Source organism: Erythrolamprus reginae, chromosome 1, assembly GCF_031021105.1.
Source record: "Erythrolamprus reginae isolate rEryReg1 chromosome 1, rEryReg1.hap1, whole genome shotgun sequence".
NCBI lineage: Eukaryota > Metazoa > Chordata > Lepidosauria > Squamata > Dipsadidae > Erythrolamprus > Erythrolamprus reginae.
In genome coordinates, this window is record NC_091950.1 from 346,565,327 (window position 1) to 346,593,325 (window position 27,999).

General features: G+C 43.8%; 1 protein-coding gene across 1 annotated transcript; it reads right to left on the reverse strand.

Moving 5' to 3' along the window:
- Window positions 1-155: 155 nt before the first annotated feature.
- Window positions 156-27,999, reverse strand: LOC139157418 (zinc finger protein 318-like). The gene is made up of 6 exons (XM_070734153.1): window positions 27,577-27,999; window positions 23,345-23,571; window positions 14,055-14,661; window positions 9,134-10,450; window positions 6,540-6,639; window positions 156-1,185 (listed from the first exon to the last, which is right to left on the reverse strand). Exons 1-6 carry the CDS (start codon window positions 27,865-27,867, stop codon window positions 599-601), a joined length of 3,129 nt encoding a protein of 1,042 aa, XP_070590254.1. The 5' UTR covers window positions 27,868-27,999; the 3' UTR covers window positions 156-598.

The following is a 27,999-nucleotide window of genomic DNA, read 5'->3' on the forward strand; positions in this document are numbered from 1 at the left end:
TTCCCAGCTTTCTAGTCTGCCTTAGAAATCTGTCACTATACTCCTTAAAGGGTTTATATCAAACCTCCTTAAAGGGTTTATATCAAACCAAATTGGACATTACTGGGAACCTTAATTTGCGTTGGACGTGGAAAGAAACACACGGACCACAGTGCTGGGTATTAATGGATCACTTTTATTATGCTACAAATAATTTAGACCTACAAAGGTAAAAACCTAAATGGGGCAGAATTCCCTATCAAATAATATTTCTAAGCAATTATGGGCAGAGCTCTTTGCTAAGCAAGGGGAGGGTACAGTGGCCCTTCCCCTGATCTCCACCGCACCATATGACCTGTGGGAAGGCTCACCCCCCAGATCCTATTCTGAAGGCCTGAGCAGGTGAGCCCCAAGGGCACCCCCTCTTCATCACTCAGGCCCTACATGCCCGGAACGTCTGTAGAGGGGAAACCCATCACCTTCCAAAAGGTGCCCTGAGGGAGGACACGCAGCGGCTGCTAACATAATCGGCATATAAGTACAATTAATAAATAAAAAATAAATAAATAAAACACCCCTTTCCAGACCCATCTACTACAGCAGGGGGTCAAATTTCTATTTAGACACCTTGACTTCCCCCAGGCTGCACCAGCTGTTGCAGGCACCTCTGCAGGTCTGAAAGAAATATATCATTACCCCAAGCTGTCAAGCGTTCATCATTTTTGTAGATACCCGGTTGGAATATGTGGATGTCTGGATGGTGTATAACTTGTCCCCCCAGTTTCAGGACAGTGTTTCCCATTGCCTTATTCACACCTTTCCTAACTTTATCCATACGGTACTTGCGCCACATTTTACGCATAATTATGTGAGACCACACGAGCTGTGTGTCTGGCCATCGCTCCTTGATCAATTGGAGATCATCTCTGGCTTGGCTCACCCAGGCCAAGCCCTTCATCAGATTAATGTCATCGCCACCAAGGTGTATTACAAGCCATCTGGGCACAACTTTTACATAACCTCTGTCAAAGAGGAAAGGCAGGAGCTCTTCCCAACGCATGTTCTTTCGGCTCAGCCACTGCACTCTGGCCCACTGGCTCAGCTCCAGCTGTCTTCCAAGCGCTGACTTTGCTGCTCTTTTGCCAGCCCAAAATAGTGTGTTGTGGCCACAAATTAGCAACAGAGGCTTCTCACTCGCAAGGCAGCCTGAGAAAAGGTAGAAACAAAACAGTGTTAAACTTGGATCTCACATGGATCTTATTTCGGAACATGAATGTAGGTGTTGGAAGTTTTCCATTTCCACCTGCCAATCGCCTGGATCTGCTCAGCGCTAAAACCAGAGGTTGCTGCTGTTCTGGCAGCCCCAATCCTGAGTGGGTGCCCTAGTTGTTGGAGTCTAGACCCAACCTACACAACACCATCCTGGCCACTGCCCAAAACTGATATCTGGTTAAAGGTGTGCCGTCCTGATGGATAAATAGGTAACCCGTGCCTTGTCCCCTCTTGGTGGTATATTTACCAAATGTTGACACCAGGCATACCCAGCCGACACAGAATTCAGGAAGCTGCTAAACCGGGATGGGCCAGAATTTCTCATAGCCCCTCTGATGACGAAAGGCCCAAAATTCCCTACCTGCCTGCTGGTATGCTGTCTGGGTGCTAGATGCCACCAACACATTAACTGCCCTGTTCATCTCTGCTCTCCAAGCTTTCACAGGTGCTGGGGCACTTCTTACGCGCATGTCTTTGCTCCGGGTGCCAGCTGCCGTAACCTGGCCAACTGTCCATGTGAAAGCATGTCAGCCATGTTATTCTCAATGCCAGCGTGTGCCAAAAATAAAATGCTGGGGTCCAGGCACCTGCTTACAAAATAATGAACCAGGCACATGACCTGCTAATTCCTGGATGACAAAGTGTTAATAATGTGGACCACAGCTTCAATTATCACACCAAACGGGAAACCTTCTCTCTGCAAGCTGATACCAAATCTCCACAGCAACTACTATAGGGAAGAATTCAGGAAATCTTAAATCCCTGCAAATGTCACTTGACAGCCAATTCCCCGGCCATGGGGTGTGGCACCATTGATCACCTAGGACCACCATGCAACCTAATGCTCCAGCAGCATCTGATTTTACTGTAGCTCTGCCTCTAGCAAATGCTCCTGCCTCTAAAAAGCCACTCCACTGTAACGTTCCAGAAAATCAAGCCACGTAACTAAGTCCTCCCTGATTTCAGTGCTCAGACGTACCCTGTGGTGAGGCCTCTGTAGACCACTCATAACTGAATATAATTGCCTACAGAAGGTGCGATCCGGGGGTGCCACCCTGCAAGCAAAGTTGAGCAAACCCGCCCACTCTTGAACCTGCTTGAGGGTTACCTTCCTTGTGGACATAACCTCCCTGATCTTGCCACATAGTTTATCCAGTTTCCCTGCTGGCAAACTACAGCAGTACTTCACTAGGTCAAACTCAATGCCCAAAAACCTGATGGTTGTGAAAGGGCCCTTGGTTTTCTCCTGCCCAAGGGGGACCCCTAATTTTGCACATAATGCTTTAAAAGCCCTTATTCTTTCCTTGTACAGGTCCCTGTGGGCTGGCTCTGCCATCAAGAAATCATCCAGAGAGTGCACTATCGCTGCTGACCCAGTCCACTGTCTATGAGCCCACTCCAGAAAGTAACTGAAACACTCAAATAATGGGCAAAGATATTGAACATCCCATAAGAGCCCAATCTAGAAACATAGAAACATAGAAGACTGACGGCAGAAAAAGACCTCATGATCCATCTAGTCTGCCCTTATACTATTTTCTGTATTTTATCTTAGGATGGATATATGTTTATCCCAGGCATGTTTAAATTCAGTTACTGTGGATTTACCAACCATGTCTGCTGGAAGTTTGTTCCAAGGATCTACTACTGTTTCAGTAAAATAATATTTTCTCATGTTGCTTTTGATCTTTCCCCCAACTAACTTCAGATTGTGTCCCCTTGTTCTTGTGTTTACTTTCCTATTAAAAACACTTCCCTCCTGAACCTTATTTAACCCTTTAACATATTTAAATGTTTCAATCATGTCCCGCCAGACTATACAGATTGAGTTCGTTAAGTCTTTCCTGATACATTTTATGCTTTAGACCTTCCACCATTCTTGTACCTCGTCTTTGGACCCATTCAATTTTGTCAATATCTTTTTGTAGGTGAGATCTCCAGAACTGAACACAGTATTCCAAATGTGGTCTCACCAGCGCTCTATACAGCGAGATCGCAATCTCCCTCTTCCTGCTTGTTATACCTCTAGCTATGCAGCCAAGCATCCTACTTGTTTTTCCTACCGCCCGACCACACTGCTCACCCATTTTGAGACTGTCAGAAATCACTGCCCCATAATCCTTCTCTTCTGAAGTTTTTGCTAATACAGAATTGCCAATACAATACTCAGATTGAGGATTCCTTTTCCCCAAGTGCATTATTTTACATTTGGAAACATTAAACTGCAGTTTCCATTGCTTTGACTATTTATCCAGTAAAGCTAAATCATTTACCATATTACAGACGTCTCCAGGAATATCAACCCTATTGCACACTTTAGAGTCATCGGCAAATAGACAAACCTTCCCTACCAAACCTTCCCCTCTGTCACTCACAAACATATTAAAAAGAATAGGACCCAGAACAGACCCTTGTGGCACACAGCTTGTAACCTGTCTCTGCTCAGAATACTCGCCACTAACAATAACTCTCTGATGTCTATGCTTCAGCCAACTGCAAATCCACTGAACTATCCAAAGAACTATCCAGGGATTAAGTCCAATCTTCACTAATCTATCTATTAGCTCTTTATGTGGAACCGTATCAAAGGCTTTGCTGAAGTCCAGATAGGCAATATCCACGGCACTATCTTCATCTAACACCTTTGTGACATAGTCAAAGAAATCAATGAAATTAGTCTGACATGATTTGCCTTCAGTAAAGCCATGCTGATTTGGGTCCAATAAGTTATTGTTTTTTAGGTGCTGATTTATCCTCTTTTTCAGTAGAGTCTCCATTATTTTAACGATAACTGATGTCAAGCTAACTGGCCTGTAGTTACCAGCTTCTTCTCTACTCTTCTTTCTTTATGTAGAAACCTCCTTCAAAACAGAAACCTAAAAGGTTGAAATCATCTGGGCGCACTGGTAGCAAACTGAAGGAGGATTTGATGTCACACTTGCCCATCAGTGCCCCCTTATCACAGGCCCGTATAATCTGTACTACGGAATTGAATGATGCATACAGCACAATGATTTGGGTATGAACTTGTTCACCGACTCCCCAAGGGGGAAAGGATAAGTGGTAGATAAGCCTGAACACGCCCTTCATCCTGTTGACACCCTGAGTGAGCTTATGGGAGGAGCTTGGAAAGGTCCTATCATCCTACCTTCTTTAATCTCCTTATCAATTTTCATTATTACAATCCTTTCCATGCTTTAATTGACCTCAAATCATGAGTCATGAAGGCCTTCCTGCGCCCTTCATATGGGATCCTAAAACCTTCCTTAAAGCCCTTCAACAATGTTGCCACCTGCTCCTTTGGGGTATACCCCTGTAACCAAGCATCGAGTCTATCCAATCTAATTGGAGTGGGGCCCTTTTCCCCGATGTTGGGTCTGCTATTGCCTGACCTCATTGCCCTGCTCTTTTCCAAGCCTGTCCCCCCAACCTCTATTGCATACAGAGGTGCGGTGCCCCCACCACTCCATCCACAGTCATGGCGAAATCTGCACTGTTGCTTTGAACAAAAACCCTTTGCTCCATACTCAAAAATGCCCTGCCCCGCTCCAAGGAAGGGGGCCTGTGCTGAGTTGCTTTTCTGTGGGAAGAAATGCGATTGCTTCTGCTAGCCTTAGACAACTGAGTGGCTTGAAGCCACAAATCCTGGACCCTATAGTCTCAGTTCATCATACTGAAGCCAAGCAGTTCCTCCAAACTCATAATATGTGCTCAAGATAATATCCAGCTATTTCACTAGAGACAGATCTTTTTTGATTACCACAGTGTGATGGATCATAAAAGAGTATAACCATGTGCTAAGACATTTTGGGTTTGCCCAGGTTCGCCTGGTGCACCAGTTGCGGCCCTATCTGGACTGGGAGTCATTGCTCACAGTCACTCATGCCACTCATCAGCTCGAGGTTCGACTACTTTAACGCTCTCTGCATGGGGCTACCTTTGAAGAGTGTTCGGAAACTTCAGATCGTGCAAAATGCAGCTGCGAGAGCAATCATGGGCTTCCCTAAATATGCCCATGTTACATCAACACTACGCAGTCTGCATTGGTTGCTGATCAGTTCCCAGTCACAATTCAAAGTGTTGGTTATGACCTATAAAGCCCTTCATGGCATCGGACCAGAATACCTCCGAGACCGCCTTCTGCTGCACGAATCCCAGCAACCAGTTAGGTCCCAGAGTTGGCCTTCTCTGGGTCACATCGACTAAACAATGTCGGCTAGCGGGACCCAGGGGAAGAGTCTTCTCTGTGGCGGCCCCGACCCTCTGGAACCAGCTCCCCCTGAGATTAGGATTTCCCCCACCCTCCTTGCCTTTAATAAACTTCTTAAGACCCACCTCTGCCATCAGGCATGGGGGAATTGAGACATCTTCCCCAGGCCTATATAATTTGTGTATGGTATGCTGTATGTATGTTTTTTAATTATGGGTTTTTTAGTTTTTTAAATATTAGATTTGTATTTTACATTGTGTTCACTATTGTTGTGAGCCGCCCCAAGTCTGTTCTTCTGCGCCGGCTGGAGGGGTTGGGAGTGGGAGGCACTGTTCTTCAGTGGTTCTCCTCCTACCTCTCTGGTTGGTCGCAGTCGGTGTTAGTGGGGGGTCAGAGGTCGACCTCTAAGTTGCTCCCTTGTGGCGGTGCCTCAGCGGTCAGTCCTCTCCCCCTTGCTGTTTAATATCTACATGAAACCGCTGGGTGAGATCATCCAAGGGCATGGGGTGAGGTATCATCAGTATGCTGCTGCTGATACCCAGCTTTATATCTCCACCCCATGACCAGTCAATGAAGCAATGGAAGTGATGTGCCAGTGCCTGGAGGCTGTTAGGGTCTGGATGGGTGTCAACAGACTCAAACTCAACCCTGATTTCTTTGACTATGTCACAAAGGTGTTGGATGAAGATGGTGCCATGGATATTGCCTGCCTGGACTTCAGCAAAGCCTTTGATAAAGTTCCACTTAAAGAGCTGATAGATAAATTACTGAAGATTGGACTTAATCCCTGGATAGTTCAATGGATTTGCAGCTGGCTGAAGCATAGACATCAGAGAGTTATTGTTAATGGCGAGTAGTAGATCCTTGGAACAAACTTCCAGCAGACGTGGTAGATAAATCCACAGTAACTGAATTTAAAGCCACAAGCACTGCCTTCAAGCTCCATGCAGGGCGGCCACAGATGTCTCCGGTATTCTTGGCCCAGGCAAAAGACACTGCAGCGGTGCAGGATGCCTGAGAACCTCTGCTGCCACGTCTTTTGCCTGTGTGAAGAATGGGGTATGAGAAGAAATAGTACCTTCTGGCTCCGAAAGTCTGTTTAATTGAGCACTGAGATCATGTAGGGTTTTTTGCCGTGTTTCTTGTTCAGCTTTCAACTTCTCAATTTCTTCTATTACCTAAAAAGTGTGGAAGAAAAAACATGCATCAACCACCATCTTCCTTAGCAAAAGAAAAAGCAACATTACAGACATCAGTGTGGAAATGTACATTGCAACCGTGAATTCAAGCAATTTGAATAATCACTTTTGAATAATCATTTGAATAATTGTGCAAATTTAGCTTTTATCAGAGATAGCATCTCTTTCGTTATATGTTCCATCTGTATTTATTTTTCAGTAATCAAAGTTTTTTAGCATTAAATATCTTCTCCTGGGAAGCACTATAGCCTATGAGTAAATTTTAAGTAAGTCACAAGTAATGGAGGATAAAGTATAAATAAAATAAAATAAAACTCTTTTGACACCACAGCAAAATATTCTGTTTTGTCCCTACAATAAAAAGGAAAAAAAAGTTTTTGGTCACAAAAGCAATCTTTAAATAAACTATTTGTTCAAGATATGGAATATCTTAATTATTTCAAGCGCAAAACAACATATTTTTATAAGTCACTTAAAACATGTTGAGTTTTATTTTCTCAGAAAACACAAACAACCTGACCATTCCAATAGAACATTTCAAGTGACGCTATTTTGCTCCAGGTTCAAAGTAGTATCTGTTTCTCATATTATGGGATAGTCCGACTAGAAACACATTTATGAAGTTTGTTTCAGCTTTGCAAGAGCCGTGAAGCTGTCGGCTGGTCGGGAGGCTCAAAGGGAGGTGGGGAATCCCAATAAGGAATTCCATGGGCGGAGCTTTGACGTCACGGAGACGTCCTTCCTGGTCGGCTGAAACGTGGACTCCAGGAAGGATGTCTTCGTTACGTCAAAGCTCCGCCCATGGAATTTCATATTGGGATTCCCCACCTCTGTTTGAGCCTCCCAACCCTCCGACAGCTCCGCGGCTCTTTTGCAAAGCTGACAGCCAGGCGGTGGGGCTTCTCGGCGTCCTCCCAAACCTGAACGCCGAACTTGAACTTTTGCTGAACTTCCAGGTTTGGCGTTCGAGAGAATGCTGAGAAGCCCCCCCCCCCCCCCGGCTATTTCAAAAGGCGACAGCCGTGCGGCGGGGCTTCTCGGCGGTCTCCCAAACGCCAAACCCGGAAGTTCGGGAAAAGTTCGGATTTGGCGTTCGGGTTCGGGAGGACACCGAGAAGCCCCCTGGCTATTTCAAAAGTGACAGCCGTGCGGCGGGGCTTCTCCGCGGCCTCCCGAACCTGAACTGTTGCAGAACTTCCAGGTTCGGCATTCGGGAGAACGCTGAGAATCGCCCGGCTGTTTCAAAAGGTGACAGCCGGGCGGCGGCGCCCAGCGGAGCGTCGTTTGTGCGTTGTCATTTTTTGCTTGCATGCATTAATTGACTTTACATTGTTTCCTATGGGAAACATTGTTTTGTCTTACGATCTTTTCGCCTGACGAACCAAATCCTGGAACCAATTAAGTTCATAAGACGAGGTATTACTGTATCTCACATGTTTATGCTGAATTTTTAAAATTAAGGGAAACTAGGAAACAGTGATACCTCTTCTTACGAACCCCCTGTCATACAAACTTTTCAAGATAGGAGCCCGGGGTTGGACATTTTTTTGCTTCCACTTACGAACTATTTTCACCTTACAAACCCGCCGCCACCGCTGGGATGCCCCGCTTCCGGACTTCCGTTGCAAGCAAAGCGCCCCTTTTTGCGCTCCTGGGATTTCCTTGAGACTCCCCTCCATGGGAAACCCCACCTGCGGACTTCTGTGCTTGTGAGATGCTGGAGGGGATTCCCAGCAGCGCCAATACAGATGCTTCGCTGGCAATGGAAGTCAGGAGGTGGAGTTTCCCAGCGAGGGAAGCCTCAGCGAAATCGCAGAATCGCAAAAACACCGAAGTCCGGAGATGGGGTTTCCCACGGAAGGGAGCCTCAGGGAAATCCCACCAGTGCAAAAACGAGCGCTTTGGCTAGAAAAAGGGTTGAATTTTGTGCTTGCACGCATTAATCGGTTTTCCATTGATTCCTACAGGAAACATTGTTTCATCTTATGAACTTTTCACCTTGCGAACCTTCTCCCAGAACCAATTAAGTTCGTAAGACAAGGTATCACTCTGTCTGTATATATATATATTTATAAACATAACTATATTTACCGCAGCAGGAAGCTTACAACTTCAGCCTGATGATGGTGAATGTGATTTCACCGAAACGTCGCATAGACATGCAAAATATTACACGGGGCAAAACCCGAACTCAGAACAATCTACATATATATATATTTCGTAGATTTTCACGGTTATATTCACTGAAGTGCTGCTGTAAATATATATATATAAATGTAAACTATATTTACAACAACATGAAGCTTAAAACTTCAGCCTGATGATGGTGAATGTGATTTCACCGAAACGTCGCATAGACCCGAACTCAGAACAATCTACATACATATACCCGTGAAAATCTACGAAAACAAATATATATATATATATATATATGTATATAATATACACATTTATATATTCAAAAAATACCTACCTTTTGTTTCCTAGAAGCTCCACTTTTTTCATCAGCTATTCTTTCTTTAGAACTTCTTAGTGAAGGTTGAGAGAACGGAGGATGTAATTTTGAATAAGGAGCTACTGTGGGGATTTGTACAAGCCCAGAGCCATCTCTTTTCATATCAGAAGTTCCTTTGGCTGTGGAAACTGTCTCAATAACTCTAAGATTGGGCCGTGCTGGATTTGGTGTCACCGTTAGTGGGTCACGCCCATGCATATCTGTAAGCCCAGGGTGAGTCTGCTGAGCATACATGGGCCAGCCTGAAGCTGCATAGGCCACATGTTGTCCATACGGATCATAGCCAGGAGGGGGCATTGTGGGAGGAGGATAGTTTTGTGGTAATTGTGGTGTAGGAAAGGATGAAAAGCCTGGAAGTCTATATTGGGAAACAGAGGTGGATGCAGGCGACAAGTTATGAAGAGATGATGGAGCTGATGGAATTAGAGATAGTGGAGGAACAGACTGCTCAACTGTGGCAATAGGATTATCTCGTCGTACCATTTTGCTCACATTGTGCTCAGATTCGGTAACAGAGAATATCACTTTAGATAATGGATAAGAACCTCTGGGTGAGAGAGAAGGCTTCTGATTTGATTCTGGAGAATAAGTTTTACTGCGATTACAACTCTTCTCCCACATTTCTGGTTTAGAAGAAGCTCCTGAATAACGATCAGGTGAACGAGATGACTTTTTTCCATAAAGACGCTCCTGCGTACGAGCGGCAAGTTTACCTATTTCGGCCACCCCAATGTCAAGACCAATTGTCTTAAGCAAATTATAAATCTTCTCATACTGTGGTCCGGATTCATCCATTGATTCTGGTTTTACAGACGAAGGAAGTGGAGAACCTACTTTTTGTCTTACAGATTTTCCACCACTCAGTGTTAGTTTTTGAGTAGATGAAGAGCTGGTATTACAATCATTGTCATCACGAATACGTGAAAAGCCACTTCCATCCTGGCTGGCTCTTTCACGGGGAAGCAGGAAATCACCAGGATGGTCAACAGACTCTGATGTTGACTCATGAGGCTCTTTTTGTTTTAGAAAATTTTCAGAGTTTTGTTCAGCAGGAAGTGTATTTTTATGCGCACCAGAGAATGGTCTCCAGTCAGGCTCACTGCCTTGAGTTTCCTTACTGGTAGACTCTGCATCTGCACTTTTGTTGAATTGTTTGAGGAAATTGTCTACCTCCAATGAGATGAGAGCAAGTCTACTATGCTGGGGCAAAGAAGAATGATTTGGAAGAAGTGAGGGGTCTTTAATAGAGGAAGAACTGCTAGAAAAGTCTTCAGGCTAAAAAAGAAAAAAAATCATCATTTGTTACTGCATTCCATAATTAATTTAATCAAGTAGTCCATTTCATAACACATCTTCATGTAGTTGGATTATAGTCAATAGTTTAAATCCCAAGCAGGAAATTATAAAAAGAAAAAATGAGACTCAAAAACTCATAGCGATACTGGCAGGGGTGAACTTCATCAAATTTGAACAGGTTCTATAGAATTGGTGGCAGCAATTATGTGCAGTTTGGAGAATCAGTAAATAACACTACTAACTAGCCTGGCCTCACCCTTCCCCTCCCAGTCACATCTTCTCAGGGGAATGGGGAAGAAAACTTCCAAGAAGTTAACCATTTGCAAGATATCTAATGTGGAGTCATGAAAGGGAATCAAGCTGATTAAATTAAATTAAAATTAAATTAAATATCCATAAATTCATACTCAAAGTTTCTGGTTAATTTCTGGCTTACAATACAGGTCTGGAAGACAACCTAAGGGAATAGAAAAGTTTCTATTTAACATTTTCTTCCTTTTCTTCACCACGATCTAACTATTTTAGGGTACCCTGTAAGACTAAAGCAATTCAATACAGTATTTATGTATGTATGTATGTATGTATGTATGTATGTATGTATGTATGTATGTATTGTATTAGTATCTTTTCCCCTAATTTTCTCCTTCTACTACAGTACTTCTTCCACAGCCTTGACAGTCTTATCTGAAGGCCAATATAAATCACTAATCAATTCACCACTTAAGCCTGATTAAGTTTATCTAACTTTATTTTACGAACTTGATTAAGTTTACCTAACTTTATGTTACAATTGAAAAAATAAATTATTTTAGGATTTTTAAGGTTTTTAATTATATTAATTGGATTAGATTTATTACTGTTTTTATATATGTTGTGAGCCGCCCTGAGTCCTCGGAGAGGGGCGGCATACAATCAATCAAACAAGGGACATACCAAAATAATTTCACTGTGCAGGAACATGCAGAATGCCATCAGACACAAATTATTATTATTATTATTATTATTATTATTATTATTATTATTATTATTATTATTATTAGATTTGTATGCTGCCCACAGGGGCAGCTCACAGAGTAAATATAAAAACACAGCATACAGTACAAATCTAATACATTAAAAAAACTATAGCTAAAAACCCTGTGTATTAATCAATCAATCAAACAATACAATCACACCATGTATCACAATTATTAATCAGGGCCGGCAGATTTAATTGCCCCAGGCCTGGCGACATAGATGACTCTTAAAAACTCTTGCGGAAGACAAGGAAGGTGGGGGCAGTACGAATCTCTGGGCGAGCTGATTCCAGAGGGTCGGGTCCCCCACAGAGAAGACTCTTCCCCTAGGCCCCGCCAAACGACACTGTCTGTTTGAGGGGACCTGGAAGACCAAATCTGTGGGACCTAACCGGCCGCTGGTATTCATGTAGCAGAAGGCGGTCCCGTAAGTAATCTGGTCCCATGCCATGTAGGGCTTTGTAGGTCATTACCAACACTTTGAATTGTGCCCAGAAACCAATCGGCAACTAGTGCAGTCCCCGGAGTGTTGGAGAGACATGGGTATATATCTAGGGGGACCCATGACCGCTCGCACGGCTGCATTTTGCACGTTTTGAAGTTTCCGAACACTTTTCAAACGTATCCTGTGAAAACCTATCCTCTGAAAGATACATTTACCAAAGAAAGAAATTTCAATATTCAGTTTGCAGTGTCTTGGGAAACCGAAGACCATGTGCATGCTTCTGCTTGGAAGCCACCAGTAGAGAATACAGATGAGCCTATTGCTTTCCTAATTACCCCCTCAAAACAGCAACACACTGACACTCCTAAGCCAAAGTCTTCAGAGAGGGACGACATATAAATCCAATAAATAAAGTCACATACAGACACCCATATGGATATGGTTGAGACAGAAATCTTGCAACTTAATATAGACTCTTAAAATGACACAAAGCAGTAATCCAATGCTGTTGGGAAACAGATCTGAGCAGGGTGGATAAAAATGATTTTTAAAAAAATAAAAAAATAGATGTCTTATTTAAATCAGATTTTTTTTAATTTAAATCAGATTTTTTATTTTTATCAAATTTATTTTAATAAAATATTTTTGGAGTAAAAATCTATCTAAAGATAGTTTTCTATTTAAGATACCGTATATGAATAATTAGTTATATAGCACGAGGCTGTATATTCTGCAATATGGGGACTGTCATTGAGTCAACAGCGGGTCAGAGGAGGTGCTTCAGAAAAGAAATGAAAGAAATACCTCTTTAAAAATTATGATTTTAATCGAGTTGATTTAAATCAAGCCTTTTTACTAGCGATTTTAATCATGATTTAAATCTACCCTGGATCTTAGTTCCTCATACGTTCAAAAAGTCATTCCTCCTCCAGGAGATCTTCTTCAGGTCTGGGTCAAAAAGATGGTTAATCACAGCTCCTGACTTTTGTGAAAGACAGAAACTGATTTTTAGAATGAACACTGGATTTGGGAAGAGAACAGACATTATTACACAAAGACTCTTCTTTGAAGACCAAGTTCTAAATCCGAGAATTCCTTCAAGAGATGAGAGCCCTCAAAATTACTACTTTTGAACACAGATATGGCATCAGAAGTTTGACAGTTCCAGTGTTGCTGTAGCTGGAAGGATTGCTGAGGGTGAAAAAAAATTTTTTGGGGGGACGACGACTAACAGTGGTTGCTCCTTCTGTCATTATTGTAGTGATTAGAAAAGGCTTACCTTGCCAAAACAAACAGGATAGAGGAAGAGTAAAATAGGAAGCAGTAGAATCCTTGTCAAACCGTTGGGTAAATGCATTTTTTGTAAGAATGAAAAAGTTTGATTCTTAGAGTTATTGAAAAGACCAATCCACTATTCAATCCATTTAGGGGAATGATTTAACACACTAATGATGGGGGGGGGGGGGGGGGGTTGTTATAAGCCGCCCAGAATCCTTCAAGAATTTGGTGGCATATTAATTAATTTATTTGATAAATCTATTAATATATATACTTCTATCATGTTAAAAATATTTTCTGTTTAGCAAATGTACATCTTTAAACATATGTTTTCAGAGTATGAGTGGCAAGAGATCTCACTTTTCATGTTGCAGGAGTTCAGTAAAAATGTAGATGGGTATTTTTCCCCATTCAATCTTTTTGTAAACAAGGAGTCTTAAAAACTCACCTATTTTTTCTGTGAATTTTGTAAGGCTAACAAAGGCATTTCCCCAATATCCCCAAGCATACTGAAACTGAACATGTAGCCATTAAAAATATTATATTCTTTCATTTTAAAATTAAGTTCACTGTGTATCACTAACTTTAAAAAAGCTTCTCTAGGATGACCATAGTTGCTTAAAGACATACAGACTGGTGCCCTGAATTTTAAAACAAGTAAAGTCCTCATTTAGATCAAATGAAATCAAGCTGATACTTATAAAGAATTTATACTAAACCAACAATTTTCAATGGCATTTGAGAGAAATATACTCAAAAACTAACACAGCTCAAATTAAGCATTAAAGATATTTTTAAAAATTAGAACTAATAGTAACAAAAATGGAGTGGAGTGGTTTCAAACCTGTACAGAATGATGATCATCCACATGTTTCTTCAAAACAGATGTTTTGGACATTGCTGGTGCCTCATCAGGTCTATAAAGGTACTGAGGTTCAGACGATTCCCTTTGATTAGTTGAACCAGTCATCACATAGGTATTGCCAGACAGTTCCCCACTCAGGTTTCTGTTCATTTCCTCTTCTTTTCTTTTCCTTCTAACACTTTCAAGTTCACGAAAATCTTCATTGAGATACGTTGGACTTGGACTTCTACTAAAACTTCGTTCATGGTACTTTTGTGTTCCTGACAAGAAACCCTGTGGTTCCATGTTCATATGAAGTAATCTGTCATTTCCGTCATATCGAGGTCGTTTTGGCTCCTGCCCTCTATCATCCAATGCATATAAGGATTTTCTATGTAGTTCACCTTCCCTATCATTTTCTCTTGGTTTATCCTCATAGTTCATGCTATAGTCTGATTGATGGAGAAAAGCATCCCTATTGTGATGGTCCTCATCATGTCTCCTATTGAAAGGACCAGCCTGATTTTCCTGATGAGAAGGATATCTCTCAAGGCTCTGATGATGTAGAAGTCTTCTGCTAAATATTGGTCCATCAGCCAAATCATCCCTGATTAGAGAGACACACAAATTATAACTTCATTCACAAATTTGAATAGTGTCAGTTGAACATAAATATTGAAAAGCAATCTGATTATGTATAATCATTATTTTTCCTTTCAACCTAAATGCAGTCATTTCCAAAGGTTTTATAACTTTTGCAACAGGTTCATTTCCTGTCACAAACCAAGGTATTTTGTTATCAATTAAATAACTTCTAAAACAGCGGAAAGATCAAACTTAAGCATAACCTGCAAATCCATTTGCTAAATTTTGTATTCAATTCAGTTTATGTTATTGCTCTCCTCCCACCTATACCTTTTCTTTTCTTTTAATCTGTTCTGGAATGTCCGTCAGACATTAAGGCAAATTTGTCAAAAGAGAGAGGAGTGTTATTCCATCCACTGGGAATAACTTACATTTCAAGGTGGAAGTTTGATCTTACATAAAGTGTGCACCACGATATCTTGATTTTCAAAGATTGCATAAAAACGTATTAGCAGAAAAATAAAAACTGTTGCTGTTCTTTTGCCAGATATAATACTGAAATTCCAGTTCGTGATGAATAGCAACACCTCATCATGTCTACCTCTAAAAGTAGTTTTATATACTTTCACTTGATAAGAATGATATAACAGTTTACACAATAGTCTTACTTGTTTGACCTGCACCAGTTTGTCAGTTAATGGAACAATTCATTCAATTAGTTTTTTCTCTTGATTTAGAATCCCCCTTCATTTAAATCAGCCCATCCTGTGCCATATGAGGTTCTACCAGCATATGCTACAAGTCAGAGAATATAGCTGAAAATAACGACGACATTCTGTTATTTATTCTGCACTGATTTATCTTTTGGGGAGGGGGCATAATTTTTTAATTTTTTTCCTCCACACCTTACAGAAATACAAATTGACATACAGTGGTACCTCAAGATACGAACCCCTCGTCTTACGAACAACTCAAGATACGAACCCGGGGTTCAGAAAAAATTTGCCTCTTCTTACGAACTTTTTTCGTGTTACGAACGCCAAACCCGAACTTCCGGGTTTGGCGTTCGGAGGCTGCTGGGAAGCCGCGCTGCTGTTTTAAAAGGTGACAGCCAGGCTGGGGGGCTTCCCAGCAGCCTCCGAACGCCGAACGCGGAAGTTCGGGTTTGGCGTTCGGCTTCGGGAGGCTGCTGGGAAGCCCCCCAGCCCGGCTGTCACCTTTTAAAACAGCCGCGCGGCTTCCCAGCAGCCTCCGAACGCCAAACCCGGAAGTTCGGGTTTGGCGTTCGTAACATGAAAAAAGTTCGTAAGAAGAGGCAAATTTTTTCTGAACCGTTTGGAGGCTGCTGGGACGCCGCGCGGCTGTTTTAAAAGGTGACAGCCAGGCGGCGGGGCTTCCCAGCAGCCTCCGTACGCCAAACGTGGAAGTTTGGGTTTGGCGTTCGGTTTCGGGAGACGGCTGGGAAGCCGCGCGGCTGTTTTAAAAGGTCACAGCCGGGCTGGGGGGGTTGCTGGGAAGCCCCCCAGCCCGGCTGTGACCTTTTAAAACAGCCGCACGGCTTTCCAGCAGCCTCCGAACGCCAAGCGCGGAAGTTTGGGTTTGATAAATAATTAAGAATAATTAAGAATTTTGATTGAGAATTTGGCAATTGATACGATATTGTATTGTATTCTAATTTAAAGGTACAGTCATACCTCGTCTTACGAAGCTAATTGGTTCCAGGGGGAGGTTCGTAAGACGTAAGGTTCGCAAGACGAAACATTGTTTCCCATAGGAAACAATGTAAAGTCAATTAATCCGTGCAACCAAAAAAAAACCCTGCAAAAAAACCGCTGCCGCCCGGCTGTGACCTTTTAAAACAGCCGTGCGGCTTCCCAGCCGTCTCCCGAAGCCGAACGCCAAACCCAAACTTCCGCGCTTGGCGTTCGGAGGCTGCTGGGAAGCCGCGCGGCTGTTTTAAAAGGTCACAACCGGGCTGGGGGGGTTGCTGGGAAGCCCCCCAGCCCGGCTGTCACCTTTTAAAACAGCCGCGCGGCTTTCCAGCAGCCTCCGAACGCCAAACGCGGAAGTTTGGGTTTGGCGTTCGGCTTCGGGAGACGGCTGGGAAGCCGCGCGGCTGTTTTAAAAGGTCACAGCAGAGCGGCAGCATTTTTTTTGTGGGTTTTTTTTTTGGTTGCACGGATTAATTGACTTTACATTGTTTCCTATGGGAAACAATGTTTCGTCTTACGAACCTTTCGTCTTACGAACCTCCCCCTGGAACCAATTAGGTTCGTAAGACGAGGTATGACTGTATCTTTAAATCAGAATACAATACAATATCGTATCAATTGCCAAATTCTCAATCAAAATTCTTAATTATTTATCTGTTTTGTTTTCAAATACAGTAATACCTTTTTTCTTACGAACTTAATTGGTTCTGGGATGAGGTTCGTAAGGTGAAAAGTTCATAAGATGAAACAGTGTTTCCCATAGGAATCAATGGAAAAGCGAATACTAATGCATGAAAGCCCAAAACTCACCCCTTTTGCCCATTACTGCTGGCATTCCTATCGTTGTTCGGGGGCGAGGGGCGGTGTGTGTGTGTGGACCTGACATTCCCAGTGCTGCTACTGCTTCTGAAAGGGAAACCGCCACCGCCACCACTATCCTCTTGTCCCGGCAAGAGGGATGAAATCTGCCGGGACGTGGCAGCCCCACCCTTTGGAAGGGCGGGGCTGGAGGAGAGGGACGGCTGCAAAGGGGCTGGCTCAGCAAAAGTGCTCCCAGCAAAGGGGCTGTGAGTTTTCCTCCGAGCAGTTTGGGAATGCCTGCCCCGCCCTTCTTGTAGCCCCTTCGCTGGGAATGCTTTCGTCCAGGGCTGTCAATGAAGGGGCTGCAGGAGAGGCGGGGCAGGCGTTCCCAAAGCGCTCGAAGAACGCGCAGGGTGTCCCTCTCCATCGCTTTCTCCCCCCCAAAAAGGCGTGCACACACCACACCCAGACCGTACACACACACCGTAACCCAACCTCCTTCTGCGGTAGCCACCCTCCTTTGCGCCAGTCTGGCTCTGCCCATCCGCCTGCCGCCACCGTGCCTCCCTCCTTTCTCTCTATTGTTTAGACCGGCTTTGCTTTGGACGTCCTCCTTGCCCACCTTCTCAGGCAGTTCATGCCGGTGGTCTCCTCCCCTGGACAAACACACGCACGCCTCCTCTCCCCGTGGGACCACCCCCCCTTGCTCCCCACCTCCCCCCGACAGAAAGATGAAGCCCACACGAGCCAAACCCACCAAAGGTGGGCGGCAGAAGAGATGACAGCTCCACATTTGTGGAGGCCTATCGCTGCCGCCAGCTTATTGTCATAAGGGGTTCACACACACAGACACACACACACACACACAAACACACAACACCAAGTCCGCTGTCGCTTCCTTTGAAGGCTCAATTGCTGTTGCGAGTGGCTTGGGCAGGACTTCCTCAGAGGAGTAGGGAAAAGAAGCGCGGGAAGGGCGGAAGGGAGTGTGTGGGATGCGTTTACTGAGGGAGGCCAAGCGATTGAGGGGCTTCCTCTTTTTTTGCACCTTTGTGGTACTACCACCTTCCCAGGTCGAAACGGCCCTGCTTTCCCAACACATCCACCCGGCTTTTTTTTTTTCTCTGGCCACCTTGGCCTTCCCGCCCAGTTCCCTTAATCTGGCCTTGGAAAGAGAGCGGGACCAAGTTGGCTAAGGAGTGGACGGGAGAGGAAAGGGAGTCCCAAAAGAGATCCTTTGGAAGCTAGTTGTGGGGGATCTTACAGCCTCGCCTGCCCAGCGTTGTGGTGGCTTCATCTCCCGTGTTTTTCTTTTAAAATAAAGAGAGCCAGACAGAGGAAAATCCCAGCAGGGGGATACGAACTCAATCCCAGCCAAAACGGGAAGGAGGGAAGAGGAGGCGGCAGCCGCACAGCCGGTTTTTTAGGGGTGGGAGGAAAGGAGCACGCTAGAGATCATGGCCATGAAGGAAAAAATGGACTGAGAAATCCTGGCTCTTCCCCCCTCGCCCCATGGAGGACCGGGCGAAAAAATCCAAAACCCATCGCATTTGAAAAACACCCATAATGAGCCCTTGCATGTCCAAACCCCGCCATTCTTCTCATCGCCCGAACCGAGAATGATGATTTTTTCCATCAAACAGCAGAATTGACAACTTAATTAACGTAATTTAAGCCTGCTTTGTGTCCTTGGCATTACACCATTTTCAAATCTATTTCAAGACCAGAAAACAGATGGTGAGAGCTAAATCAGAGGACAGTGTTGGAGATTTAAGATCTGAGGGGGAGGAAAGATGGCGACCAGCATTTATGAGAGCTGAGGAGAGTGAGACTGGAGTTTCCAGAAACACCAGCTGTGAGAGAAGCTGTGAGAGAGTGAGAGCGAACGGGAGGTGGCAAATATGTAAAACTAACAGTAATTAACAGCACGTTCGAATTAGATATGAACAGAGAGAGTTTAAACAGAGTTTAAATCCCATGGCCATGTGAAGTGTTTTTTGCTACAGAGAACAATCAGAGTAGCAGCAACTGGCAGAAATTACTCTGGGAGCCTGGAGATGTTGAACACGCTGTGGATGCCGTGGAATTTTTCTGGGCGTTGGGAACAGCATGACTCTCACCAGAGAAGCGGCCAGAATGGTTGGAGATCTTGTTGCGACCGCTATAACACCGAGAAGCAGATTTGTCTGCACCTTGGCTCCTTGGACTTAAAGCCAGCTTGTCATTTCTGGCAAGATCATACCAAGGAGAGAGACCAAATGAGTGAGCCCTTCCACTATTCTCTAACTATTGCTCTCCTTTTGTCCGCGGAACCCTGATTACTGCAGAGACCTTTCTATGTGGACTACCTTGTCTGGATGATGTTTACATTTATTGCCACCGTCACTTTAACTGGTGAGGGAGGACTTCTAGAAGTTTCCATAGACTCTATCACAAGAAGATCTGGGATAGAGAGCCTTACCCATGCCTCATTAGAACTTATTCATATCATCCATGACACCCCCCCTCCATGGACTCCTATAAGGGTGGACTCTCTCCTCCTTACACCCCCGGAAGAATCTATTGTCCCCTTGCATGTGAACTGGCGATCCAGTTGTTCTTATGGACATTGCTACTGGGCTGACCCAAATTGAACTGATGCATTTGCACTTATTAATTAGCTTGTTAACATAATGTATTCGATCCTATCTATATTTTTCTATTTTATAGTTTATTATCATATTTATATTTAGTACTTACATCTTATATTTACTCTATTTTAAGGAATTAAGGGTTTTTGATATTGCTAGCGCTAAATATTAAGGGTTGTTATTAATTTTTCTATAACTAACTTTTAACTAATTTAGGGGGGGTAATGATGGGTGATTGGAGTGAGTGGTGTAATTCTTATGATATGAATGAGTGGGCTGGGTGGGATGATATGTATGGGAATAATAGAGATAGTATGAATGTGGAATTTAGCCTACCTGGCTGTAGAGAGACAGGAGGGATGGGGATATCTATCTCCGGGGTGACAGAGGGCCAGAACATTCCGGTCGTGCTGGGGAGAGTAAGATATGGCGGGAGCCACGGGGCGAGCGGTTCTGGAGAAAAAACAAATCGCTGCCTAAAAGCGATCCCTTGTTCCGGCCCCGTGAGCTCAACCCAGGGTCCTGGTTACAAGTGCAATCCGGGCCCTGGGCTCAAGTTGCTGCTGCTTAATGCCAGATCGGTCGTAAATAAAGCTCTCCTCATCCGGGATCTGATCCTGGATGAGGAAGCCGATCTGGCATGTGTGACTGAAACCTGGCTGGGCCCAGAGGGAGGAGTCCCTCTCTCAGAAATATGCCCAGCGATATTTTCAGATATGGCATCAGCCTCGACCCCAGGGAAGTGGGGGAGGAGTGGCTATTGTAGCCAGGGAAGATCTTCACCTGCACAGACTCGCTGCCCTGAGATTGTGGGTTGTGAGTCGCTCCTTGTGAAGTTGGACTTAGGAGTTCAGGTAGGCTTGTTACTCACGTACCTGCCTCCCAGCTGCGTGTCAAAAGCCCTGCCTGTGCTGCTCGAGGAGGTGGCCGGGTTGGCGGTGGAATTCCCTGGACTCATCGTCCTGGGGGACTTCAACTTGCCATCACTCGGCGTTTCCTCCGGACTGGCACAGGAGTTCATGGCCACCATGACGGCCATGGACCTGACTCAAGTAGTTCAGGGTCCGACTCATGAGAGGTGGCACACATCCGACATGGTATTTCTCTCGGAGCAATTGAGTAATGGTCTGAGACTAAGGGGCTTAGAAGCATTGCCTTTGTCATGGTCAGACCATTTTCTACTGTGGCTTGATTTCCTGGCTCCAATTCTCCCCCGCAGGGAGGCGGAACCGATTACAAGGTTCCGCCCCAGATGCCTGATGCAACCTGAGGGCTTTCAGAGGGCGCTTGGGGTTTTACCAGATTCACTCGTCCACAGCTTGGCAGAGTCTCTCGCTGAGGCCTGGAACAAGGCGGCAGCAGAGGCTCTTGACCGAATTGCGCCATTGCGACCTCTCTGTGGTATTAGACCCCATAGAGCTCCATGGTTCAACGAGGAGCTCCGGGAGTTGAAATGCCAGAAGAGACGTCTAGAGAAACGATGGAGGAACAGTAAATCTGAATCCGATTGAACACTTGTAAGAGATTTTATTAAGACCTACAAAGTGGCGCTCACAGCGGCAAAATGCGCGTACCATGCCGCCTTGATTGCATTGGGGGAATCCCGTCCGGCCACTGTTTAGGGTGACCCGCTCCCTTCTAAATCAGGGGGGAGTTCTTGCAGGGTAGTACCAAGGAATTTAACTTGTTTTTCGCTGATAAAGTCGCTTGGATCTGGGCGGACCTCGACTCCAATTGTATAGCAGTATCAGGTGACAACAAGTCAGTCGAGGTGACTGGGGCTAAACGTCTTTGTCCATCTGTCTGGGAGGAGTTTGACTTGGTGACACCTGATAAAGCGGACAAGGCCATTGGAGCTGTGAGTTCCGCCACCTGTCTACTGGATCCGTGTCCCTCTTGGTTCGTTTCGGCCACTCAAGAGTTGACATAAAGCTGGGTCCAGGAGATTGTCAACGCCTTCTAAGGGAGGGGGTCCTTTCTGGCTCCTTATAAGGAGGCACTTGTGCGCCCCCTCCTCAAGAAGCCTTCCCTGGACCCAACCGTGATCAATAACTACTGTCCAGTCTCCAATCTTCCCTTTATGGGGAACGTTGTTGAGAAGGTGGTGGCGCTCCAACTCTAGCGGTCCTTGGAAGAAGCCGATTATCTAGGTCCTCAGCAGTCTGGATTCAGGCCCGGCTACAGCACGGAAACTGCTTTGGTTGCGTTGATGGATGATCTCTGGCGGGCCTGGGACAAGGGCTTAACCTCTGTCCTGGTGCTTCTTGACCTCTCAGTGGCTTTCGATACCATCGACCATAGTATCATTCTGCATCGGCTGGAGGGGTTGGGAGTGGGAGGCACTGTTCTCCAGTGGTTCTCCTCCTACCTCTCCGGTCGGTTGCAGACGGTGTTAGTGGGGGGTCAGAGGTTGACCTCTAGGTCTCTCCCTTGTGGGGTGCCTCAGGGGTCGGTCCTCTCCCCCCTGCTATTTAATATCGACATGAAACCTCTGGGTGAGATCATCCAAGGGCATAGGGTGAGGTATCATCAATACGCCGATAATACCCAGTTATACATCTCTACCCTATGTCCAGTCAACGAAGCAGTGGAAGTGATGTGCCGGTGCCTGGAGGCTGTTGGGGCCTGGATGGGTGTCAACAAACTCAAACTCAACCCTGACAAGACGGAATGGCTGTGGGTCTTGCCATACCCTTTGATAAAGGGAATGGGTGGTTAGGCTGGCAAGGTAGGGAGAAGAGACAGTAAGAGGCTCCCCGTGTCACTCCATGTGCCCCAATGAAAGGCAACAACAACATTTCTGGCACTGGAAGCCAACTGATAGCACACACTAAGTTGTTCATTTATCCCTCTCTCTTTCACCCTCGCCGGCCAATGAGCACTGGCACCACCTAGGAGAAGAATGTGAGAAATGGGCTCTCTTGCAGTGCCTCCTCTCCCTCTTTTCCTCCCAGGAAACAGTGTGTCCGACTCACAGAATCTGGCCTGCTGATCTCAGCCAGCAACGACTCTGACCTGATCCTGGCCAGCAAGGTTGCAGACAGGAACCAGCCTGGCTGATTCCGCTTCATGGCTGCGTAAACAGAGCCCGAACCAGCCACTGCTCGGTGCTCTCCGTCCCACCACATACCACAGAATGTTTGCTTTTGTCGTTTAATTCATATACAGAAAAGGGATAAATCTATCTTTAATGAAAATCCAAATACTGATATTATACCAAAAATGTTATTTTCTTTTGGACTTTGTCAAACAACTGATTATAATACTACACATGTATTCTTTTATTAAATTATTTTTAAATATATTTAAGTTTATTGACATACTGCATTACAGTATTATTAAAATAGCTATATTTGTTATGGTACATGAATGAGCTATTATTCATTTTGGAATTATGAAATATTCATTCTGGAATTATGAGAAACTACACTACTCTCTCTCTCAATATTGCTTGGCCAATGTTATTTTTCATTATGTCTTATAAGACTGTGGTGTTTTATATCAAGAATGGAAAAGCATGAAGAAACATAACCGTAAGAAGTAAGTCTTGAAAGAAACCTACCTATCCATATCACTCAGGTTATCATCCGGTGAGCCCAGTCTATCACATTTCTTTCTCCCAGGTGTGTCAATACCATAACGATCACTGCCAACATTAATCCGCAAATTCTGTTCCACTGAAGATTCAAAGTGTCGACTTCTAGAACGCCAACCTGGAGAATCTGAGTTCCGACCTGGGGAATGTGCACGCCGTTCGGGGGATGAGGTGCATTGACTCGGGGAATATCTCTGTAATTGGAGAAAATTGAGATTCCATCACATAGGCTATGTCATTTTAAAAAATCAAAATACAACCAAAGGTTTTATATTGGAGTACTTAACATTATTGTGATTCCATATAGGACCAACTTATCTATATCTACACAAACACACACACAAGTACATAATTTTAGAAATAACCCCATTTAAAAAGCAGTATACGCACCAAGCTTACATTATCTATGGAATAAATGCACACGTTTTCCTCAACAGTCATTAGATCAACTGTTGAAAGTCGAGGACTACCTGTATCTTCAAGTGCTATAAGCCATTTATAAAGATTAAGGCATTCTAGGCAGTTTTCAATACTCTCATTCTTGAGCAACCATTTCAATTGGCAATGATTAACTATATTTTAGTTACATTATACTGATTTGTAGGTGGTGTTGAGTTTTCAAGTACAGTACTATGTTTTTAAGTACCCAAAGTTACGGTAAGTGAATGGACAATAAGGAGCAGGCAAATAAAATAGAAATATATTTTTTAAAAATAATTGTAACCCATTTTGTATTTGTAGCAGTGATATGAGGCAGAACCATATCTGCTAGCAAATGAGCCGTTGCCCTAGCTCAGCTCCAACGTGCATGTGTGTGCTGGCCAGATGATTTTTGGCTTGCACAGAGGCTCTAGGAGGGCGTTTTTGGTATCCAGAGCGTCTCCACGGGAATGGGGGAAAGCGTTTTTACCCTCCCCTGGCTTCAGGGAAGCCTTTGGAGCCTGAAGAGGGCAAAACACGAGCCTACTGGGCCCACCAGAAGGGCCTCCAGAGGGCCTCCGACGGGTGGGGAAAGCTGTTTTCGCCCTCCCCAGACATTGAATTATGGTGTGTGGGCACTCGTGCATGCCCAATAACACACACATATGCTCTTTCGGCACCCGAGGAAAAAAAGGTTTGCCACCACTGATCAAAACTATCATTCTTTTACCTTTCTGTTCTCAACACATTAATCCAGACAAGATAGTATATTATGTGATATATATTAATTACACATACATAAGAGTTTCATTGCGGTTTCCCAGCCAAAATATTTAACCCTCCTGTTCTGTTTAAGAAAAGTAAGAAATCTTCTGTTCCCGGGTCACCCTGACCCGGACCAAAAACTCTTCATTTGCAGTGCTTATGTTTGGTCAATTTGAATACTTTTTTCACTTGGAAAGTAGTCTGAACATTTCTGCACACAATGATATGAAAATTGAACTGAAGAAATTAATCCTTATTGGTTTATTTTGCACATAAATATGCCTCCTCCCCCCCCCGTTTTTGTGAATTTTCTTTAGGTTTATTGATAATTATGCCTGCAAAATACATTCTATTTTACTAAAGTTGGTATGGGATTGGTAGCTTGAACATTTCTGAACATAATGATATGAAAATTGAACTGGAAAAATTGATGCATATGGGTTTATTTTGTTGATGAAATGCACGCCCCCCCCCCCGTTTTTTTTAAATAGTCTTCACTTTATGGATAGTTTTGCTAGCAAAATACATTCTATTTTACTAAAGTTGGTGTGGGATTGGTAGCTTGAACATTTATGAACATAATGATATGAAAATTGAACTGGAAAAATTGATGCATATTGGTTTATTTTGCACATTAATGTATGCCTCCCCCCGTGTTCAATTATTTCAATTTATATAAAAATTATGCTGTTAATTTCAAACTTACATACTTTTTTTTAGTAAAATGGATTTGTTTCATAAAATTAGTTCTCTGGCTACAATGTGGTTGATTTTCAAAAGGATATTCCAAATATTTCTAGACAAATATGTATAAACAGTGACAATAATGGCACATAGCAAGGCCGGGGGGGTGGGGGGTGGCCCTTTTGTGGCAAAAATAAACCAATAAGAACCATTTTTTTCAGTTCATTTATATTTTTCTTATATTCAGAAATGTTCAATTTAGTATATCAAACCTTTTGGGGGGAAATTCCTTAGGGATTTGTAGCCTTAAAAAATAGAAATTGACACGAAATTTAAAAAGGATAGGGGGAGGGGCTTTTTGATCAAAATAAAAATATAAGTCTCAATTTTTCCAGTTCAATTTTCATATCATTATGTTCATAAATGTTCAAACTAGTTTTCCAGTTGAAAAAGTTTTCAAAAAGATCAAATTCAAGTACCTAAAAAAATTATTTTTGGTCCGGTCATATACGAACAGAAAGAGACTCGAAGTTATGATTTTTTTTTGCCCAGAAAACAATTAGCCACCACCCCAAAAATATTTTTTGATGATCAGCATTGTTAAATTGAGTAAATGAATGCCTAAGATTTTAAAGAATATTTCGGATTTGGAGCATAAAAAAATAAAAAGTGAAAATGGTTGCAAGCAGCCGAGGGGGGGGGGGAGGCCTTATTTCTGATATTAAAAAACCAATAAGAATCATTTTTTTCAGTTCCTTTATATTTTTCTTATATTCAGAAATGTTCAAGCTACCAATCCCACACCAACTTTAGTAAAATAGAATGCATTTTGCGAGCAAAACTATCCATAAATTGAAAAAAAATTCACAAAAACGGGGGGGGGCGTGCATTATATCCGCAAAATAAACCAATAAGATTTACTTTTTTCATTTCAATTTTCATATCATTGTGTGCAGAAATGTTCAGACTACTTTCCAAGTGAAAAAAGCTTTCAAAAAGACCAAACATAAGCACTGCAAATTAAGAGTTTTCGGTCCGGGTCAGGGTGACCCGGGAACAGAAGATTTGTAACTTTTTTTGCCCAGCAAAAACTAAGCCCCCCACCCCCCAAAAAAATTTCTCATAGAGAGAACCCCTGAAATGATGAAAAGTCATGAAATTTCAAGTTTCAGATATGCAGGGAAAATTTTTTACAGGGACTCAAACTTGGCTTCGGGTCGCATACGACCCGAACAGAACAGCAGGGTTAAAAGCATCCTGAAGATAGTGAAGAGCTAAAAATTATTTGTAACCATAATTAAAATCCTGATCCTACATCAATCTGCCAACACCCTTTCAAAAACATCGGTCATTACATCTGTTGGTGGCAAACGTTAAAAGTGCATGGTGTAAAAAGCATATTCTTCTTTGAGGACATATTTCCTTCTAGTTTCAATGGAGTTTTAACATTTTGATAGGGAGTATAATTTATTTCTACCTACCTACCCACCCATCAATCCATCCATCATCTCACTGTTGAAGACTCCAGGTGGTGTCTACATCATACATTTTGTAATTCTGGAATATCCTTAACATACAGGAATTGTACACAGTAGTCACCACATATTGGTAATCCTCACTTATGACCACAATTGAACGCAAAATTTTCATTAGGCAGTCCTTAAGTCCTTAACCCATTTTATGACTTTTTTCCAGATTTATTAAACGAATCTCTGAAGTTAAGTGACTTATGCTCTCCCTAAGTGCATTTGTCTACCCCATTGACTTTGCTAGTCAGAAGCTGACTAAGGTTACAAATGGTAAATATATGACACCAGGACACAAGTATTAGCATAAATGCATGCTGATTGTCAAGAACCAGAATTTGGGGATGCTGCAAAGGTCATAAAGTGTGAAAAGTGGTCATAAAGTCAAATTTTTCAGTGCTGTTGTACTTTCCAGTTGAAATTATCTGCATAATGGCATTGTGGTATCTATAGTTCTAGGTCAATGATATGGGGTTGGATATTTTTAAACAAAAAGTTATTTAGTGCCTCGTTTTTATGAAGAAAATACATATCTATCCTTTCGAATAGATAGATGCCATCTATAAATACAGAATTAGGCAAACTGGGCCAGAGGGAAGCGAGTTTCCTGGGTACATCTAGGAAAGCGAGGATGCTCCCCGAGGGCGAACGCTTGAGGATCCTTGAAAGCCAACCGGTAAAGGAACCGTTACCGCACGACCCCGGGAGCCCTTGGGGAGGGGGGACGCGCGTGCGGAGGCCGCTCTACGGACAATACGGACCCCTCGGACTTCTCCAACTCCCTACCCCCACCGGAGAGCGTACCCCGCTGCTGAGACGAGGGGAGGGCGAGCGACGCGGAGGCGACAGCCGGGCCACGAGTGGTGCTGGTGGTGGGGAGGGCGAGCGACGCAGAGGCGGTGACAGCCGGACGACGAGCGGTGGCGGCCCCGTGCAGACGGAGAACGGGAGCGGCGCGGGCTCCGGCCACGACTTCACTCGGTGATCGGGAGGGTAGAAGTCCCGGATCGGCCAGCTCGGGAGCCTGAAGTGATGGTCTCCTTGGGCCGGCGGGAAGAGATCATGCTCGTGCGGCCGAAAACCGGGACGATACATCCTGCAGAAACTGTGGCAGCATGAAATGGCTCTTCTCTCTCGTTCGCCCGTTCCCCCCTCTTCTTTCGCTGCATCCCTTCACGCTGAATGCGCATGCGCATCAGGCGGCAACGATCCGGAAGTTTTCTGCGC

What these genes read in the sequence shown, in the direction of transcription:
- LOC139157418 (XM_070734153.1), bottom strand. Translation starts at nt 27,867, where the DNA reads ATGTATCGTCCCGGTTTTCGGCCGCACGAGCATGATCTCTTCCCGCCG. An exon ending in AACCTGAGTGATATGGATAG is followed by an intron (nt 14,662 to 23,344) that starts GTAGGTTTCTTT and finishes CTCTCTAATCAG; the next exon opens with GGATGATTTGGCTGATGGAC. An exon ending in GAGCTTCTAGGAAACAAAAG is followed by an intron (nt 6,640 to 9,133) that starts GTAGGTATTTTT and finishes CACACTTTTTAG; the next exon opens with GTAATAGAAGAAATTGAGAA.